Source organism: Triturus cristatus, chromosome 4_1 (assembly GCF_964204655.1).
Source record: "Triturus cristatus chromosome 4_1, aTriCri1.1, whole genome shotgun sequence".
Classification (NCBI taxonomy): Eukaryota; Metazoa; Chordata; class Amphibia; order Caudata; family Salamandridae; genus Triturus; species Triturus cristatus.
This window is the reverse complement of record NC_140585.1, coordinates 465032027-465050776: the sequence shown is the minus strand read 5'-3', so window position 1 is coordinate 465050776 and position 18750 is coordinate 465032027. Positions and strand designations below refer to the sequence as shown.

The following is an 18750-nucleotide window of genomic DNA, read 5'->3' as shown; positions in this document are numbered from 1 at the left end:
TTTTGAGGTGGCACCTCCCGAGAGGCTCATGCGTAATAGGCAGAAGGGGGTGATATTCAAGTGGCAATAGGGGAATATATAATGCATTTCCCACTTTATGGCAGAGTCTCTGCCATGCTTTGGTGGTGCTCGCAATAGTGGAAGAGGTGCACTAGAAAAGTACTTTGCGTCCACCCAACTGTTGATAGCCAGGAATACATGTTTTGTTTGGACAGACGTTGTGCGCTTCCACCTAAAAATATTTGCCCTCCACGATACTGTGACAATTTATTTATCTGGCTGTCTGAACTTGAACTTTCAGGGACACACACATGGCATTGGAATGCTATTAAAGTGTGTTAGATAACTAGATAATTGAAGTTGTTTTTGTCAGGCAGCAGCACAGATGGGAGGAGTGCAGTCATCAACCTACATGGATTTTTAGGTATGACTCGACAGTGCAACTGGCACCGGTCCTTTTAGCCTCCACAAATAATTCTGTACAGTTCTTTACTTCCACACAACTGCATATCTAACACATTGTGATTTACCTGTAATGCTTCACAATACCAATCAACATTCCGTTAAAGCCAGACCTATTGACATTGCCAATGCTTGCTATTGTTGTAACCATCAAAGAACTCATTCATGAATTGTCGTAAGATTAGTCCGGTCTTTAGATGCATTTGCTTATCCTTTTTTGGTTGAATAGATGTTAGCGACATTTGGGCATATTGCCTCTTTCTCAGCTGAAGGTCTCAGCTTGTCAAGCATTCCTGCCTTGATCTAGTGGTCTGCAATACTGCTTGGAGTCCTTCAAGCATAATGTTCGCGTTAAGCACAGAATAGAGACTGCATGCTCCCATTGAATCGATAGTGACCAACAAAGTAATGAACAGCGATGGAACAAACAAAATGCAGCCTTCATATCAAACAGTGGAGCCCAAACACTGAGATGAAGAACCACAATGTGAGATAATATTAGTGAACCTGTATTTTAGGACTATCAGGACTAGTTGGATTTATTTTTAGAATACACTGCACGGTGTTTTTTTTAATGAAAGAACAAAAACACAGAAGAGAAATGTGATACAAATGGACCTAGTAATAGAAGAGGTGTAAGGTTACTGCTGGTGATTCATAGGTAACACTAAACAGAAAAAAATAAATTGCATAAAAGTTCATAAGAAGGCAAACGTTATCCCATTTTCCCAACTCTCTTATTTTGTTGAGCCAAAAACATTGACTACAGAGCAAGTGCTAAATAATTCATAGTACTTTTGGCCTTCCAAAGGAATTTGGCAAAATCAACCTGCTTTATTGGATGCCGATCTCATTTCACATCCATAGGAATCTTCCTAGGCATTTCAGCAAGAGAAGTAAGAGGAAGATGGGAGTGCAGGTAACTTGAAGGATGGAGAAACGAAAGCGGGTGGAAGTGGATGGTAGAAGAGTAGGTTTTGGGTTAAAGGAGAGGAGAGTGAATTGCCATTAGGGAAATGAGACGGAAGTAACCGGAAGAACAGAAGAAGCAACAGCAGCAGTGGTACAAGTGGGCGATGGAAGATGGAAAACAGGAATCAAGCAGGGGTAAGGCCATAGACTTATGGTGTGAGAAGAACCAGAGATAGAGGCCCAGATTTACTAAGGTCTTGAATTGCCTTGCGTCATGCAAGGTAACACAAGGGCAAAGTAAGTCCTTAAGTGAGATTTGCTGTGGCACACAGACCAGCCTTGCATGGCTCTGCACTGCAAAGTAAACCTCGGGTAACCCGAGGCAGCACAAGTTGCTTACTTGCGATACTCTGCCCTGGGAAGGTGTTCCATGGGGGAGCATGGGTGTTCCCATGCATCCGCCCATGTTTTTGGCACATTCCCAATTCCCAGGTTTACTAACAATAGTAAACTGGGGAATGCATTAAAATTCTGTGCCTTCCCAAGGGAAGTGTAACTAGGAGGAATATGTTTATTTCTCCTCGTTTTCAACTCTTTCTACATGTGCCGCATTCTGCAACACACACTGAAAGAGGAAAAAGCCTCAGATGTTTTTTTTTGTGCAAGAAGGTGTGCCTTCCTGCACATAAACAACACTGCCTGAGTTGGCACTTGGCAGCCACTAGTGCACCAGTGCACAGGGAGAGCAGGAATGCGCCATTACTTGGTAGTTATGGCAAATTCCTACCCTCTCCATGTGATGCAGCAGAGCGCAGCGAGTCAAATGTTAATAAAGCAGCCCCAGAGTGTGGGCAGAAAGTTAATTTTATTCAAACAAGCAGAAAATCTAGAGTATTAGCCAATAAAGCAGGCGAAAGGGGATTGGGTAGGTGAGCAGTAGGATTGGGAAGGTGGGCCGATTTCCCCACACTTTTGCCAATGCTTGATGCTCGGGAGGCTCTAGCAGTACTTCCCCAACCTAGCGCAGACTGTTGGCCGGCCTGTTCTCATTCTGCATAAATGAAAATGAGCCAGCCCGAGCATGCGCAGCATGTGGTGTGCCTACTTCCATCCCAGCCCTAGGGCGTCTTTCTGGGTGTCTGGGCCTACTTTTGGTCCCTATGTAGCTCTGAGCGATAAGAGCGGAGAACATGTGGAAGGTAGCCAGTGTGTGATTAAACCCTGTGGAGGTCACTAGGCAGTTGAGATTTCGGGGCCCCATTCGCAAATGATCTCCTAATATGTTTTTAATTTCCCCATCCAACAATTTTAATAAACCAATTTTATTATACAAAACTAAACACTAAACTGTTTAAGAAAGCTTAATTGTAATTTTCTTCAAGATCAAATCAATATTATTTTGATCTGTTGTCGCGGAGCCCCTAAAAGGATTGCTATGCACGCAACGAAATTCGTTTTTATTAATTTATATGTTAATTTACCTGTAAACCTCCGTAATCCATAGTTTACTACCCCCCACCCTGCCCCTCCCCCTCCCCACGTCACCGCCCTGCAGTTACTCCTACTACCGACCGCGGCTGATTGGGGCACATAGGCTGCCGCTTACTTTACCTATTTGGCAACTCGGAACTGAAGGTAGCAGAGATAGTCAGGCGACACCTGGGGTTCATTCAGGTTCCCCTGTGTATGGGGCGTCAAGGGCCTTCACTGAGTACAAGGGAAAAGGATGTATCAGTGGCTGAAGTCAACGAACGAGATTCAATGAAGAAGTCCCATGAACCATTAACCAGGCTCCTCATTTTGAGAAAAAGAAAACATCTAAACGTCATACTGTCAATGACACCTATTTCATGTGGTACCGTATTTCCTGAGTAATTAAATCAGCTATGGCAATTCAGCGGATCTCCTCTAAAGTAACACATTACAAATGATCCGCTAGTTCTCATTTAAGTGCACAGTAACAACCTGGGAGCACACAGCACACAATCTATTCCATTTGGAACACATGTGTTACATCACTCCGCTTACTCCTAAAAACGTTTGCAACGTTGCAGGGGTTCCAATGTCTGGATCTGTGCCAAGCCATCTTTGACACAAAAAAATATATTTCATATAAAAGTTGTTCAACTAATCCACAATTTGTTTCGACATTTTTTTAAATAATATTGCGCTTAATGCTGTCAAACATAGAATAGATTAGTTGCTGTTCGAAAACATACCTGATTAATTACAGAATGATTTGTTGAAAAAACACAAGTGTAAACTGTGCGGTGGCATCATAATAATTGCTGGAAATGTGAGCTTCCATCTTAAACCCGGCTGTAAATGCCTTGTTAGGAGATGATTAGCTTTTCCCTCACAACAGGATTCCATTAATTAAAGGCGCGTAGCTGCAATTTTATCAAGTGAAAAATATTAGAAGGAAACACTTAATGGTACAGACAACTAAAGAGGATTACCAATACTGATTATACTTTATTAAGCATTTTACGAGTTTTAATTGCGTAGTTCTTCTAAATGCAAAACCGATACTCCTCGGGCTGCAGAGCAAAGAGCGAATGAATGAGTCTGTCCTATAAGTAAATACAAAAACCCTTACCCAGACTCATTGCTGACAGCTACGTTCTAATTATTGTCAGATTTGAAATAATATTCTAGTAGAGTGTGAGTCACACCTTTTTAGAATTGAGGGCACACACTGAGGAAGCTTTAAGAGATTAATGTCCAAGATATGGGGTGGGGGGAATATTGTTTGGTTATTGTTAAACTGGCATAATAACCTGAAACATACATGTATAAGAATGAACATTTTAGGATTAAAAATATCAAGATATAGATATACAAATACAAGGACCTGAAGAGAAGAGATATATGTTAGTAGATATAACTGTAAATGTGTATTGGTATTATGCGAAAATGCCAATAAAATAATTATGTTTGGCAAACCTGAGGGTAGTAAGTTCTGACGTCAGTAAGATCACCATGGTCTTTAATATTTTTGATATCAATATAAGGAGTACTTCTTTGCAACATTTGCTTATTATTTTTTAGGACATCTTTTAATTACATCCTCCTCACCTTGCCAAAGCACGTGGGCCAAGGAGCGCAAGTGATTTTAAGAGCTGCGGCCTGGTGCAAACCCCACCTGCATCTGGTGTGAAACAACCTTTACCACACAGTCTTTATCACGCAATACCTTTACGTCGCATCCTTTACCATGCAATGCCTTTACCACGCAAGTCTTTACCACGCACATGCCTTTACCATGCATGCCTTTACAACAAAAATGTAAGTGCATATCTGGTAAGTGAGTTGGGGTAAAGGTTGGTAAGGGTATTTTTAGGGTTTAGGGGTGGGCAGGGATATTGGGTGCTAAGGGTGTGTTTAGGAGTAGATAAGGCTATTGGGTGGTAAGGACGTTTTTAGGGTTTATGGGTGGGTAAAGGTATTGGATGGCAAGGGTATTTTTAGGGTTTAGGGGTGGGTTAAGGTATTGGGTGGTAAGGGTGTTTTTAGGGTGTAAGGGTGGGTAGGGTATATTGGGTGGTAAGGGTGTTTTTAGGGTTCAGGGGTGGATAAGGGTACTAGGTGGTAAATGTGTTTTTAGGGTTTAGGGACGGGTAGGGATATTGGGTGGTAACTGTGTTTTTAGAGGAATGGCTCGATAAGGGAATACATATATTTTTATATATATACATAATTGTATATGTAGAGAGAGAGACACACACATATATATAAATATGTGTGTGTGTGTATATATACACATAAGGAGTTTCACTTACCTATATATACCTACATTTTTCTTGGATAGGCATGCATGGGAAAGGCATATGCATGATAAAGTCTTCCGTGGTAAAGGCATTGCGTGGCAAAGGACTCGTGGTAAGGGCATGTGTGGTAAAGGCATGCGTTGTAAAGTCACACAGCAATGTCTGGTGAATCAATTGAGGTATAACTCTCCCTTATCAATTTGCCAGCATCTTTACCTTGATTTTGATGTCCACATTTATCAAAGATATTGGGCGATAACTCACACACTCCAGTGGGTCTTTTTCTCCTTTGGGGGTAAGGTAATAGCAGTCGTATTAGACAATGTCCACAACAAACCGTCACTGACGCCTCCTGATAAGCCCTCATCGGAAGTGGGCATCAAGAGGGGTCTGCCAGTTTTGTAGAAATCTTGGGGTAAGCATCTTTCCCAGGAGAATTGCGCGTTGTTAGGGCCAAAATAGCCTCTGCTACCTCGTCATCAGTGAAAGTACCTGCCAGTAGCACCCAACACTCATAATCAAAGGTGGGGATTTCCAGTAGAGCCAGGAACATGTCAATTTGTGCTGTTGTAGCGTCAGAATCCTCTGTATATTGGGAGGCATAGTATTCTGCAAAGTGGTTAGTTATGTCAAGGTTGTGGGACAACAATGTACTATTTGCATAATGAATGGACGATGCATCACAAATGGCCATCATGATGGCTTTTCTAGCACTTTTTGTGAAGAACGTATTAAAGTGCTTTTGTGCTAACTCTAGTTCCCTCAGGTGTGCAGTGGTCAGAAATGTAGAGAATCTGGAGGTGAGGTTTTGGAACTCTGATACCAGGGATGCCAGGTCTGCGCAAACTTTGCGTTTCGCAAGAGCAGAGTCAATCATCAGCAGTCCCCTAATGGCTGCCTTCCCAGCCACCCACAGCATTTTGTGGGAGGTCACAGAGCCACCATAGACCCTGAGGTAAGAGCAAATATGCTGCTGGAGTTGTTTTTGTTGGTCAGGGTGTTTGTATGCGAAGGCCTCCTTCTACCTCCTGGGCAAAGAAGGAGTCAAAAAGCCCACATCCAAGTCCAATCGGGCTGGGCTGTGGTCCGAAACTGTGACCTCCAGGATGCTATATCCAGTCAGATCTGGAAGCAGCTGACCATGAAGGCAAAAGTAAACAATGTGGGATTGGGTGCCGTTGGGTCAGAACAAGAATGTATAGTCCCTATCCTTGCAATGTAGCAGGTCTTGCAGAAGGGTTCTATTCACTCCGTAGGAGGGGTACAGCTTTCCAATCCTATGCCAGACGAGATCTGGTGCCAGATTCCAGTCACCGCCAAGAAGAACAGGAGTATGACCAAATCTTGTTAAAAATTTGGGACATGTGAGCCAGGAAGTGTGTTTTAGGTGCATGTATTGAACCAACCACAGTGATTTTGTCCTGAATGCATAATTTGGTGAAGACCTATCTGCCTTCCCCATCCGTCCATGATTTGAGGCTTCGCAAGGCAGCCCATGGCCAATCAAGATTACTACACTACATACCTACTGATTGCCTTTTGAGTTTAAACAACTCCTCTGGAGACAGATGATCTCCTGCATCAGTGCTTTTCCAGCCCTCTTCATGTGTAGGTAATGTTACGTTTAATAACATGGGTCATGCCATTGACATCCCAGGAAGCAATTGAGAGTGGTTTAAATATGGGAGATTAAGGTCCTAGTGTTATGGCTCAAGGTCTGTGTGTTGTGGCCTGAGGGGTGAGGGTCCGAGCCAGGCAGGAAAGACCATCTTCCGCGACTATCTGCGTATAACACACTAGTGTAACTGCTGTCATGTATGTTGAGGGGCCAGTGGGGCTTAGCTCTGCTCAGCTTGTGCAAGGTCAGCTGTCTGAGTCCTATGGCAGGGCATGCCGAGATCGAGATGCAAGGGTCAGTGGATATCTGGAGGAGGGAGAAGCCCCTGATAACCCTTGGTGAAGGAGGTAGGTGCACTTGCCTAGAAAGCAGGGAGGAGAGAAGGGTTGGGATATGTGGGGACCAGAAAGGAACTAAAGCCTTTGAGTGTGGAGCTAACTCCTGCACCAGTCAGCATGCTTCTCTCATCCTGGGAACATGGCAACCATTCACATGCATGAGGCCAAACCAGTAATATCCATGAGAGAGGGGGGAGAAACAGGGAAGGTGGTCTCCTGGGAATTCTCAGCATGAGTGTGGGCTGTAAACCAGGGAAGAGGAGGAGAGGTAGGGAGCCTCCCTGGGGCCCTCACAGGAGCCGTAAATGGTGGTAGACTAGGTTACATACCTGACTATTCCAACCACTCTGAATACCTATAGCTACCATCTAAAGCACAAAGTGTGAGTGGTGGAAGAGTGAGCCTATTGAGTGGGGTGTTCGGATGAGTGTACAAACAGGATAAGGGAAAACTCAAAGTAACTTATCTGGAAGAACCAAAACATCACTAAGACTATACAACACTGTGTTGAGCAGCCCAACTGATGTCAGCCTTATCCTTTCGCTGCCGGAACCTTCTCTGACATTGCCTTGAAGTGTGACCTCGATTTGCTACTATCTATATGAAGTGCCTTCCCCATTTGGCTGAGTCCCAGCCATGTTGATACTTGTCAGGGCAGATCCAGCTGATGGTGAAACTGTAACTGATTTCTCCATGGTTATGCAGAAGTAGAATTGTTCTCCTTCTCTGTAGTCAATAACACTGTGGTCGATGGGACAGTGTCCGTATTGGATTCTTCAAGAGTGTACAGAAAGGCTCCCAGTTAGTATATGTCAAAAAAAGTCCTTGGTCTTCCAACCCATGGTCAAAATCATTTGTGCTGCGTCCAAGAGGTCATACGTAAGGCCCCAGTGTCATAGGCTATAATTGGTTGGGGTGAGGATAATGAGGTTGATGAATAGGTCCTGATGGGGTACACTCTCTGGAATTCCAGAGATTAATTAAAGGAAAGATCTAGTAGCTTGGGCATCAAATCCCCATTAATCGTAGCAGATCTCCTTTTTCCGCATCCTCTGGTACACCATAAATGCAAAGATTGGCACAGTGCAACCTGTCTTCAAGGTCTGGGATCTTGTGGCTCAGAACCTTTATGTCTCCTCTCCAGTCAGGGGCCCCTCATCCAATTGCTGGTGTATCATATCCGTCCTGTTCTGGAACGTGGATACCTCCTGTTGCATGGATTTTACCTCCCATGTGAGGTTAGTCATCTTTGTGTCCATTTCTGTGAGGGAGTGGCCTATGGTCATGATTTCTTTGAAGAGTGACTACATGGCTGGGCTGGACAGGGGGCCTGGGTATGAGGTCTTAATTGGTTTAGAGCACACTACTGCCTCCGAGAGGAGAAGTTGGTGCAACGCTGGGTTTTTTTGTGACATGGAGGAAGGCAGGCGATGTGTGGTCTTCGTAATATGTCCCCAAGGCAGTTTGACAGCCCATTCCCCTCCCTCATCAGGTGGGATCCCAGCTAAGATCCAAGAAGGCTTGGGACAAACCAAGCCCACCTGGCTGTGGGCTCTGCTTCAGTGGTAGTTGAGAAGTATGTTGTTCAGCGCTTCTTAAGTCTGGTGAAGAAGACGGCAGGAGGAAGGGAGGCAGTGCAGGACACAGACCTGCATAGATACACACAGTGGGAATGTTTGTACAGGATATGCGGTGTACGGGTGACTGGTGGTCTCACTCCCAAGGGCAGATAGTTCCCCAGTCTCCTTAGAGAGAGTCAAACTCGCAGGGACAGGAGGCGGGGCTTCCCTCCCCAACTGCACCAGCCCCTCCATCACCATCCAATACCTTCCAGGCCCGAGCCTGACCTCAGGTGTCTGAATGTCTCATCTGCTCTCCACCATTCTAGCGTCTCTACTGCTGGCATACAGGATGACAATGCAGGCACCAAGGCCTCCTCACAGGCTCCTCGGCAGATGACAACAAATGATGGTGTCCCTGGTGGCGTAGAAGATAGGATTCCCCCCATAGATCAGGGTAAAAAACGGTGTCCTGTAGCTTTAGGTAGGGAAGGACCCCTCCTGCTCCATACGCAGGCCACGCGGCTGTATTGTGGGCCCAGGGTCAGGTGGGTCTACACAGAGGGATGAAGCCGAGAGCATCCTGCTCCCACTTCCCCCATGCAGTCAGGCCTGGGTCTTCCAGGTTGTCTTGGGTTCCCTGCTGACCCCACAACTCCTCCTGGATTGCCAGTGGTCCCTGGTGCAAAGAAGGGGTCAGGAAGCACCAGTGTCGTGTCAGAGCTTCAGCTGGCAGTTTCCATCTTGATCTCCTCGGAGCTCTGCTTCCACATTATGAGTACTTCTGTATGAGTTCATTGATAAAAACTGGACCTTATAGTCCTACAAAACCACCAAAAGTGAAGGACCAAGTACTCAGTGCTGCTTAAAATACATGCTATTGCATATTACTAGTTTTATTATTTGATTATTTTGTAATCTCCTTTATGACATATTGAAATATTGCTCAACATAAAAAACCCCTTTCTGAATATTGCTCTCGCTGTAAAAGACATTGCTGTCTTCGCAAGGGTGATGTTCAGAAGCAGGAAGATAACAGTATTCATGCTTTCCTACCCTCTCAAGAGGTGCCCCCACATATGAGGTGGGCTTTGCAATAATTAAATAAACCTAGCAGGTGCACTTCCACTGAGAAAGGTTTATCTGTGAACAATATATTTTGGAAAGAATATGTACGTGAAAGATCTGTACTCATGGAGACAGAGGGCCTTGTTCAGAAAGGTAAATGTACATGTTTTTGTAAGTTTACGCTTTTTCGTTATTCACAAAACTGCATTTCAATAGTAAGTTTACATGTGCGGAGACTCTGCAGTCGGGGTGGAGAACTCCGCACATAAAAAGATAGGCCTTTCCTATCTTTGAATGTGCGAAATTCTCCGCCATGACTGCGGAATCTTCACAGTCATAAAATTACTATTAAAATGCAGTTTTGTGAATACTGATAAAGCGTAAACCTAAACACCTTTGTCAATCAGGCCCAAAGTGTGATAACGTCCTTTTAAGTTAGTTTACATATGGTTAAAAGAATGCAAATACAGTGCTTCAGCCGCGGCCGCTGCAGGTAAGAGCGGAACAGCGGTGGGGCCGGCGGAGGGGGATTTCGAAAGACGACCATGAGGGAAAACTAATTATTTATTTAATTTTCCCTTGTGGTCGTCTCTCGAAAATCTCCCTGAGCCGGAACCACTGCCCCACCGCTCTTACCTGCAGCAGCTGCGGCTTCAGTGTTTTATTGTGGTGGTTCACAAATACCACTTACAAAAACAATAACGATAGTAGTCATAATCACTGTTCAAAGAACAGCATTCTTTTTACAGAGCATTATGAGTTACCTGATTCAAGATCAAAAACGTCTATGATACCTACTGTGGGTGTATAAACATTGAAAAACTACTACTGTGACGCAAAATTTACTAGAATGCTCTTCAATGTCGAAGGGATTAGAAAAGCAAAAATACTTTTGGGTGGGGTCATAAAAGTGATTGTGCTTGCTCTGTAATGCCTATGCAAAATAAACCGCAGTGTCTTAAATTTTCAGGTGGTTCTCTAAAGACAACCTTTGGGGTCCTTACTAATGCATTGAGAATGTGTTGTATCCAATATCGCCATCTAAGCGGACGCGTCACCAGCTGGTTGGATCGCGCAAAGGAAAATTATGGTGGATGGTATAGTGAAGCCAATGTGGAAAACACCAAATCTCTCGTCCGGCTTTTCCCATTTTTTATCTTTCAAATCTTATATCGAACTTGTACTATGCAGGTAAGTTAAATAAGTTGTACCGTGTATATTATATTGTCACATATTGAGCCCTTGTGTAAAGACAGTAGTTTCCTTCAACAGCCAAGAAACATCCAGATCGATGCCCTTACACCACTGAAATCCTCATTCAAGACTTGTGGTGCATTGACTAATGTAATCTCCTATTCACTAGTCTCAAACCTTACAATCTGAATCACTTCCAGTCACATTGTTGCATGAATAATTCATCAAAACTCTGGTACTCTACACTTTTTACCTATTCTCCAATTGTATCACTGTCTACAAGTCATTCCAATGTGACTTAAGATTGAATTGTGTAGGAATTGGTTGCATCTTCGTGGAGCAATGCAGGAATGGCTTTTTAAAACTATGTGATGTTTTAACAGCAAAAAAATATATATGTGTGTATTAATATGTTTTACCACACAGTCAAAAATGCACAACAATACACAGCAAACAAAAATATTTGTAATATTGTTTTAAAATATAGTTGGGTTTATGTTCATTGTCTCCAAGTGGGAAATATTTACTAACATTTCACACAACTCAGGGCATCACGCAAAGCTGCCGCACTGCGTTGCATGAAACAGAGAGAGAAGAAATTCACATTATTTACCTCTAAGATTTGGTGCACTTCTGCTCCCTCCTTGGGCTGGCACACTTCCGACTGTCTAGGACCAACCGAGGACACCTTGCTCCTTGCTGCAAGGATGCCTCTGTTACGAGCAGGATTCTTTTTGTATAGGAAGGATCACCTTCCTGTACAAAACAATCCTTAGGACATTCTCCTAGTTCTATGTGCGATGCATTCTGCATCACACATAGAAAAAGGGAGTAACATGGAAAAATACAGATATTTCTCCTCATTATACCTGGGTTTGGGAGGCACACCATTTTGGTGCAATCCCAGGTTTTCTGACCTTAGTAAATCTGGAGTTGTATCAGATGCATGGGAACATCCATGCCTTACCCTTGGAACGCCTCTCTCATGCAAAGTAATGCATGGCAGCACTGCATTGCATTACTTTGTATTTAGCAATATACACTATGCGCTGTTTTGCATTACTTTGTATTCACTAAACCATGCAAAGTGACTTGCATTGCCTTGCACTGACATGTGTTACACAAGGACAGGACAAGTCTTTAGTAAATCTGGGCCTAAGTTTGTCAAAGTCCCCAGTTAGCAAATGAGAAATTAGAAATAATTAAGTCAGTGTCATGGTGATGTCTGGCGCTTTTATATTTAGAACTAATTTATGTATGGGAGTGAGTGAGTGAGTGCATTCATAAAGTGAACTTTGTAGCTTGACTTCTCTAGTCAATAACTATCTTTAGGCTTTATCTCTATGAATATAAAGTGTTTTTATCTTTTCAAGGCTATATTGTTTGCCAACCAATGACCATACAGTTTTCTGGTTCTGTTTGATGTTGAATAAATCTAGATCTTCAGGAACCTGTGCAGGATATATTGTTGGAGATTAGATTCCAGATTTCTCCTGGTTAAAATGTGAGAAGTGCTTAGACAAAGATTAGAGGTACCTGTGTACATACCAGCATCCACTTAACTAGAATATTCATTCAGAGGAAACTCCTTACCTTTGTCAATCCATAAAAAAGTTAAATCAACACATTTCTATTAAATATTGCCCTCATAGTAAACCTTTCACAACTTATATATTTTTTAACATATTGTCCGAAACCAGCACTGACTGGATTTTACTCGCAGATGTGTTGATGATATCTCTCATGTCAATCCATATATTTTAGTTCAACATGGTTTATGCTTATACTGCATTAGCAGTGTTTCTGGTTCCTCAAGTAAAATGTGAGACATCAGAATCATTGGACTCATAGCGGACCCAGTTCAAAATATGCTTGGTGGGCCCCTGTCATCCTTCACCACTGGAATCCAAGTGACATTTTTTCCGCCAACTAAATGTCCATTGAAATTACATATGTTGAATTGATAGAATTGTTTTGCCATGTTAGCTCTGCTATTTGATGTTGCACAATGCTTACACCAGTAACACAACTGTTTGGGACCATAAAGATTTAGGATATACATTTCATCTACTTTCAGCCAGGTCTCGTTCAATAATTAGTGTACCAACTGAGCAAAGTTACAATTGTATACTTGTGGGGCCTTTGAAGATAACTGGTCTAGTGATTGCAGAGGAGAAAATACCATGGCACCCTTAATACGGACACACAACTTAGGGGCTCATTACAATGTCAGGTGGAAAGCCTCTGCCGACACCGTCTCGGAGTCGGGAACGACCGACTTGCAGTCGGCGGTTCCGACAGCCGGATTACGATGCGACCGAACACTGTTCAGTTGGATTCCCACCAACCATAAGCCGTGGGGGCTAGGGGCCCTGCCAGGGGCTCCCAAAGCCACTTTCCGACAGCCTCTCCGTGTTGGAAAGGCCAGCGCAGAGAGGCTGTTGGAAACCCATATCGCAATCCCAATGGCAGAAACGCCGTCCATGGGGGGTTACGTTGTGGTTCCGACCAACAGAAATACTCCGCAAGTCGGTCGGAACCAAGTCAGAATGACCTGCTTGTTCACATTCTGACCACGGACATCGTAAACAAGCAGTCGGACTGTAATAAACCAGCCGAGTCGTTAGAAGGGCTCCGATGTGGGTGGGAAAATTCTGATTGTCGGGTGGAGGCTTTCTGTAATGAGCCCCTTAGTGTTTCATTATTTTTCAGCCTGGGAAACATTCACAGCAGAATTGTTTTGCGTAATTGATTAGAAGCATAATTTCCAAGTGCTATTATTTTTTACAGTTTGTTTATCTGTATGACTGATGTGCATCTGTGCAATGTGTTGAATGTCCCAGTACCACTTAGAGATGAAGAACCTTTGATGTCATCATTGGAATTTTAGTGGTGGAGTTGAGGTGAAGAAAAAGTTTGAGTTGAGCATGTGAGACTGAGGGTCAAGTGTTTAATGAAAATGGTGTAGCTTCCAGGAGCTACAGTTCTTACAGGTAACTCCTGGGTAACTCATAATTTGACAGATAACCAGGTATTCTCATAGGATAACCCTGAGGAAGGTTAGCTTCTCTCACACCTCTCGCTTCCTCAGCTATCCTTGCCTCTTATTCCTCTGAGAACTTTGTATCTTCAATGAGGTAGTAGATGGATACAGGGTTGTTCAGCAACATGTTGTGCTGCATTTGTATGAGGCCTTGGTGAGAAAGTGGTTTATCGGTTGGGGTCGATTGGTGTACACCTCAAGTAACATAGTTACTATCATGTCAGAAGTTTCAGTAATTTAAGCCTGAGCTCAACCCCTCTTAGCTATGGCACAGAGCAGAAAGGCTTAATTCAACGAAAATGTGTAAATCATTTAGAAGCACCAAACCAGTTAAAAGGTTGAAAACGCAACACATTAGAATTCCCACTCCAATGGAGGTGGCAGAGAGCAGTGGTCCAAAATGTCTGCAAACCAGTAAATCGCCGCAGCAAGTGCCAAAAATTCCGAAATAATCTTGCTTATCCCTGGCCCATGATTAGAGTCAGGGCACGAGAGAAGGATTGCGAGTTTGCTTGGAACTTCTTGAGCACTGATTCAAGCAGCAGCAGAGGAAAAAGGGTGGCGAACGAGACAAGGGGATACGTAAGTCATGCAGCACCTGATGGGAGGAGAAGGCCTCGGACCCAAAATAGATCTGTGGAAATGTGTGGGGACCTAAACTCTGACCAGGAGGCCTCAGCCACGGTCTGCAGTGACAATAATGTCAGACAGCAGCTGAGGTGACAGAAGTGTCTACTGAGGTTTCGAGAAGAGGTCGGGATGTTACATGTACATGCATAAATATGTCATGATACCTGTAAGTGAACTCATGCACATGAAGAGAGATGAGCAGGGACAGATAAAGGCACAAAGGTCCACTGTGATGTGGTGTGCTCTGATCTGTTAGGTCTGAGTGGGGAAAGTGGCTCAGAACAGCTCTGTGAAGTACATATTGCGACCCAAAAACCAAGGTGCGGCCCGCCAGAGAACAGAAGTACTCTTGAGTGCTAGGGGGATGCAGCGGAGAGACGTGGGACCTTCACATCATAAGCGGCGAGCTAAGTACAGCTACAAAGTCGGCCTAAAGCATCTGGGCTGATTGGGGGTGACATATAGAGGTGTCCAGCTGCATGTAAGGCAGTGCCTCCATGTGTTCAAAGGAGCAGACCCTCATTAGGGAAAAATGGCAACAATGGAACCAGGCTGCCCATCGATTAGACACTAATTTCTATAAAATAGAAGTAGAGACAAGAAAACACCCAAATACATTATTCTATAGCTGCAATGTGTGGGTGACTACTTCTGACAGTGCCACCAATTTGGAACTGGTGTTACCATAGAAAAGCAGGATAACAAGCAAACCAACCTGATGTTTGGACAGACAAAAGTGCCAAAGCCCACTGAGGGGGGAAACACATGAATTGAGTCAGAAGAAGATGATGCTCCTACACTAGACAGTGACCCTTAGATGAAGGAAATTCTACTTGCTATGCGTCAGAGATTAAAGTTAATTGACTCGAGGATAGACTGGCTGGCAATTAGAGTAGATCAAATGAAAGGTAGCATGTACAAACAAGCTGTGAGAGTGGAAATGTCAGAGCATCACAGCTCAGAAAACACGGATCAGCAGACCGCACACAAACAACCAAAATACAAGCGCTTCAGACATGTATAGCAGCTATGTTAGAAATTGGTTTATTAGTTGACTGGGTGTGAGCCCTGATCAAGCAGAAACCACAATCCTAGTCAGGGTAAGGTACAGGCAAACCCCAAGTCAACCTGTGCTCACTCTCTGGTAGCTTAGCATAGAGCAGTCAGTCTTAACATAGAGGCAGTGTATAAAGTATCTAAGTAACACTTCAAATAGTAAAACAATGAAAACACTACAAAAATAGGATACCACACCAAGTTAGAAAAATAGAACTTAATTTAATAAATAAAACAAGACTAAAATGACAAAAATCTAATGAGTAGAACTGAAGTTTCTGATTTTTCAAGGTATAGTGGAAAAAATAGCTCCAAAAATCACAAAGTGCTACAAGTTCAGGCCGATTGTGATGGAGTGCAGGATGGCTGCAGGGACCCAGTTAGGCCCGCTGAACAGAGTACCTTAAATCCTGGTTGCAGACCGTTGTGTGGATCCCTGTTGAAGGTGCATCGCAGAGCCAAGGCAATGTGCGGTTCCGAGGCTGCAGTGTGAGTTCCTGTTGCATTTACGTTGAGGATCCCATCAACGGGGCTTACGATGCAAAGTCTGATGTTGGGGATGCAATGCACAGTCGAGGTGATGTGTTGATTCCGATGTAGCTGCAATGCGTCGACGAGAGCTGCGAGGACCTGCATCGGGCAAAGCATCACGCAGTTGTGGTTCCGAAGGTGATGCATCAGTTCCAAGATGTGGGTTGCAGCGGCGATGCAAGTCTGTTGCGACAGGTCCAATCCACACAGCAGCAGCGATGCATAGGTTTAGCTCAGGGAGGCACCACTCAGACGAGGAGAAGTGTTGGTTCTACACAGGGTTGCGTCACTCAGCAGAGGAGATGCGTTGGTTCCGCTGGCAAGCATCTTAGGGTCCCTTCAAAGAGTATAGGACTGGGGCGGCACCACTTGGCAGGGCAGACTCACAGATGGCAGAGTCCAGGATCAGGGGTTGGAAGTCTTTTATATCCCTGAGGCACAGGAGCACAGCCAACTAGCCCTTGGAGTCACTCTGGGGTCCAGAGATGCAAGTCCAGTCCTTCTCACCAAGGCAAGAGGGCAGCAGATCAGCAGAGTAGGCATCCAGCAGAGTGCAGTCCAGCAGGGTGGCAGTCCTTCTGCAACACAGCAGTCCTTCTTCCTGGCAGAGAACCCACATGTCCAGAAGTGTACTGAAGTGGTGGTGTCTGAGTTCCTTCATTAATACCCTTTTGTGACTTTTAATTAGGGAGAATCTTCTAGAGACATGCTGTTGAAGTGCACAGATGCCCTGCCATCCCTGCCCTGGCTCCAGACTAGCAGGGGGTATGCAGTCCTTTGTGTGGTGACATAACATAGACTATTAAGGTGTATGTGTGGCTGGGTCCACCTCCTCCCTCCCATCCTGTCAGTGATGGGCAATTCAGTAACATGAAAACTCCCAATGTGTGTGGCTATCTAGGAGGAATACACAAAGTTCAACTGCCAGTCATGTGACCATAGACAGGGTCCAGGCACCAAATGGCTAAGGCAAGAAAATGACAACTTTCTAAAAGTGGCATTTTCAGAACTGTAGTTTAAAATTCGTCCTCACCATGAGTTGGGATTTTAAATAAGGATTCCAGAGACACCAAACTTGGACCAGTTATATATTCCCACTTGGAAGTTACACTTAAAAAAGGTAATATGGCAATCCCAATGTTATTCTATTGGAGATATAGGCCTTGCAGTAGTGAAAAAACTAATTTAAGAGTTTTTCCTACCAGTACATGTAAAACTTAAACATACATGTCCTGATTTTTAACTGCAGAAGACACACAATTGATGGACGGAATGCCGAACAAATCAAAACATTCAGCCCCAGTCAAGAGATCTGGGTAAATCCATCATTTGTTTGCTCACCATGCCACCCCAGTTTAGACCTGGCTATATGCAAATCAGTCTTGACCCTGTGCCTCATGGGAACAGTTCAGCCCAAACTGCCAAGCTAGGTCCTCCCTGGACCGAAAACAAGCATCCTAGGACCGGTTTTGCGGTTTCACCCCTCTTCAGCCAGGATAGCTTGAATCAGATTCACCCAAGGTGACCTCTCCATCAACCCTGAGTCAGAGATACATGGTCAGGCAGGCCCTGTTACCCACGCCGATCTAGTAACAGCTCACAGGTGGGGTCCCCCATAAATTAGACAAACACGCACACAAGGAAAACCCTGATCTATTCCACAGATAGATAGTTGCACCACAAATAAGTCCGAGATAATTGGCCCCAATAAAACCTGTTTGTCCAAAGGCTCACATTCTCCAGAAATATCACAAAGCTAGATACCACATGTAGATAGGCGCACTCACAACACAACAGACACACCACATGTAGTAATCACACACTCCTCATGCCGGACATATGGACACATACACACTGGCTCACTTTCTCTCACCGAGGTTGAGAACCATCTGTGTCCTTATCAGGATTATTATGGAATGTAGAATTTTTTTTATTGCCCCCCATACACTGTAAAAATTGACGGAAAAAGCTTTGTAGATGGAGCGATTTTGAGCAGACGCATTCTGTCCAGGATCTCACGGCCGAAGCATTTAATTAAACTAACTAGTTCCTGTTTTGCCAAATGCCTCTTGTCCAGTGGCGGCTCCTCCGGTAAGGCAGAGGAGCGTCGCCCCACGACTATCTGAGCAGTAGTTAAAGAAAACTAAAATGATAATAACTAAAGTTATTATCATTTTAGATTTCCTTTCATTGTGTGCGGTGGAGCGGGCTGGACTGCCAGAGCAGGGCAGGTGAGGATTGGTTTGCCCGCTCCAAGGTGCACAATGACACTTTGACTGGCCCTCTCGGCCGGCCAAACCATCATGCGCACTTTGCATGTTCTACACTCAGGCTGAATTACAGCCTGGGTGCAGGACAGTCCCAGGCTCTCATTCCCTGCATGAGCGCCGATCCTCGGCACTCAGACCAATCACAGTTCTGCATTGTAGTGTTGTGATCGGCTAGGGGAGTCAGGAGCTTACTGTCCCTGCTTCCAGGAGCTAGAGGCGGTGGCGGCGAGTGGACCAAGAGGCGGCTGCCGCAGTGTGGTTGGCCTGAAGGTAAGTGTTTTTATTTTCATTTACAACCC

At 44.3% G+C, this 18750-nt stretch overlaps 1 protein-coding gene across 1 annotated transcript in view; it reads left to right on the top strand.

Annotated features, from left to right (window-relative positions):
• The window catches only part of SLC15A5 (solute carrier family 15 member 5), a 374719-nt gene that overhangs the window by 179984 nt on the left and 175985 nt on the right, over positions 1-18750 (top strand). Inside the window, exon 4 of the mRNA XM_085650569.1 lies at positions 10698-10918. Within this exon, the coding sequence (XP_085506695.1) occupies positions 10698-10918 (221 nt within the window). The remainder of the gene's footprint in view (positions 1-10697; positions 10919-18750) is intronic.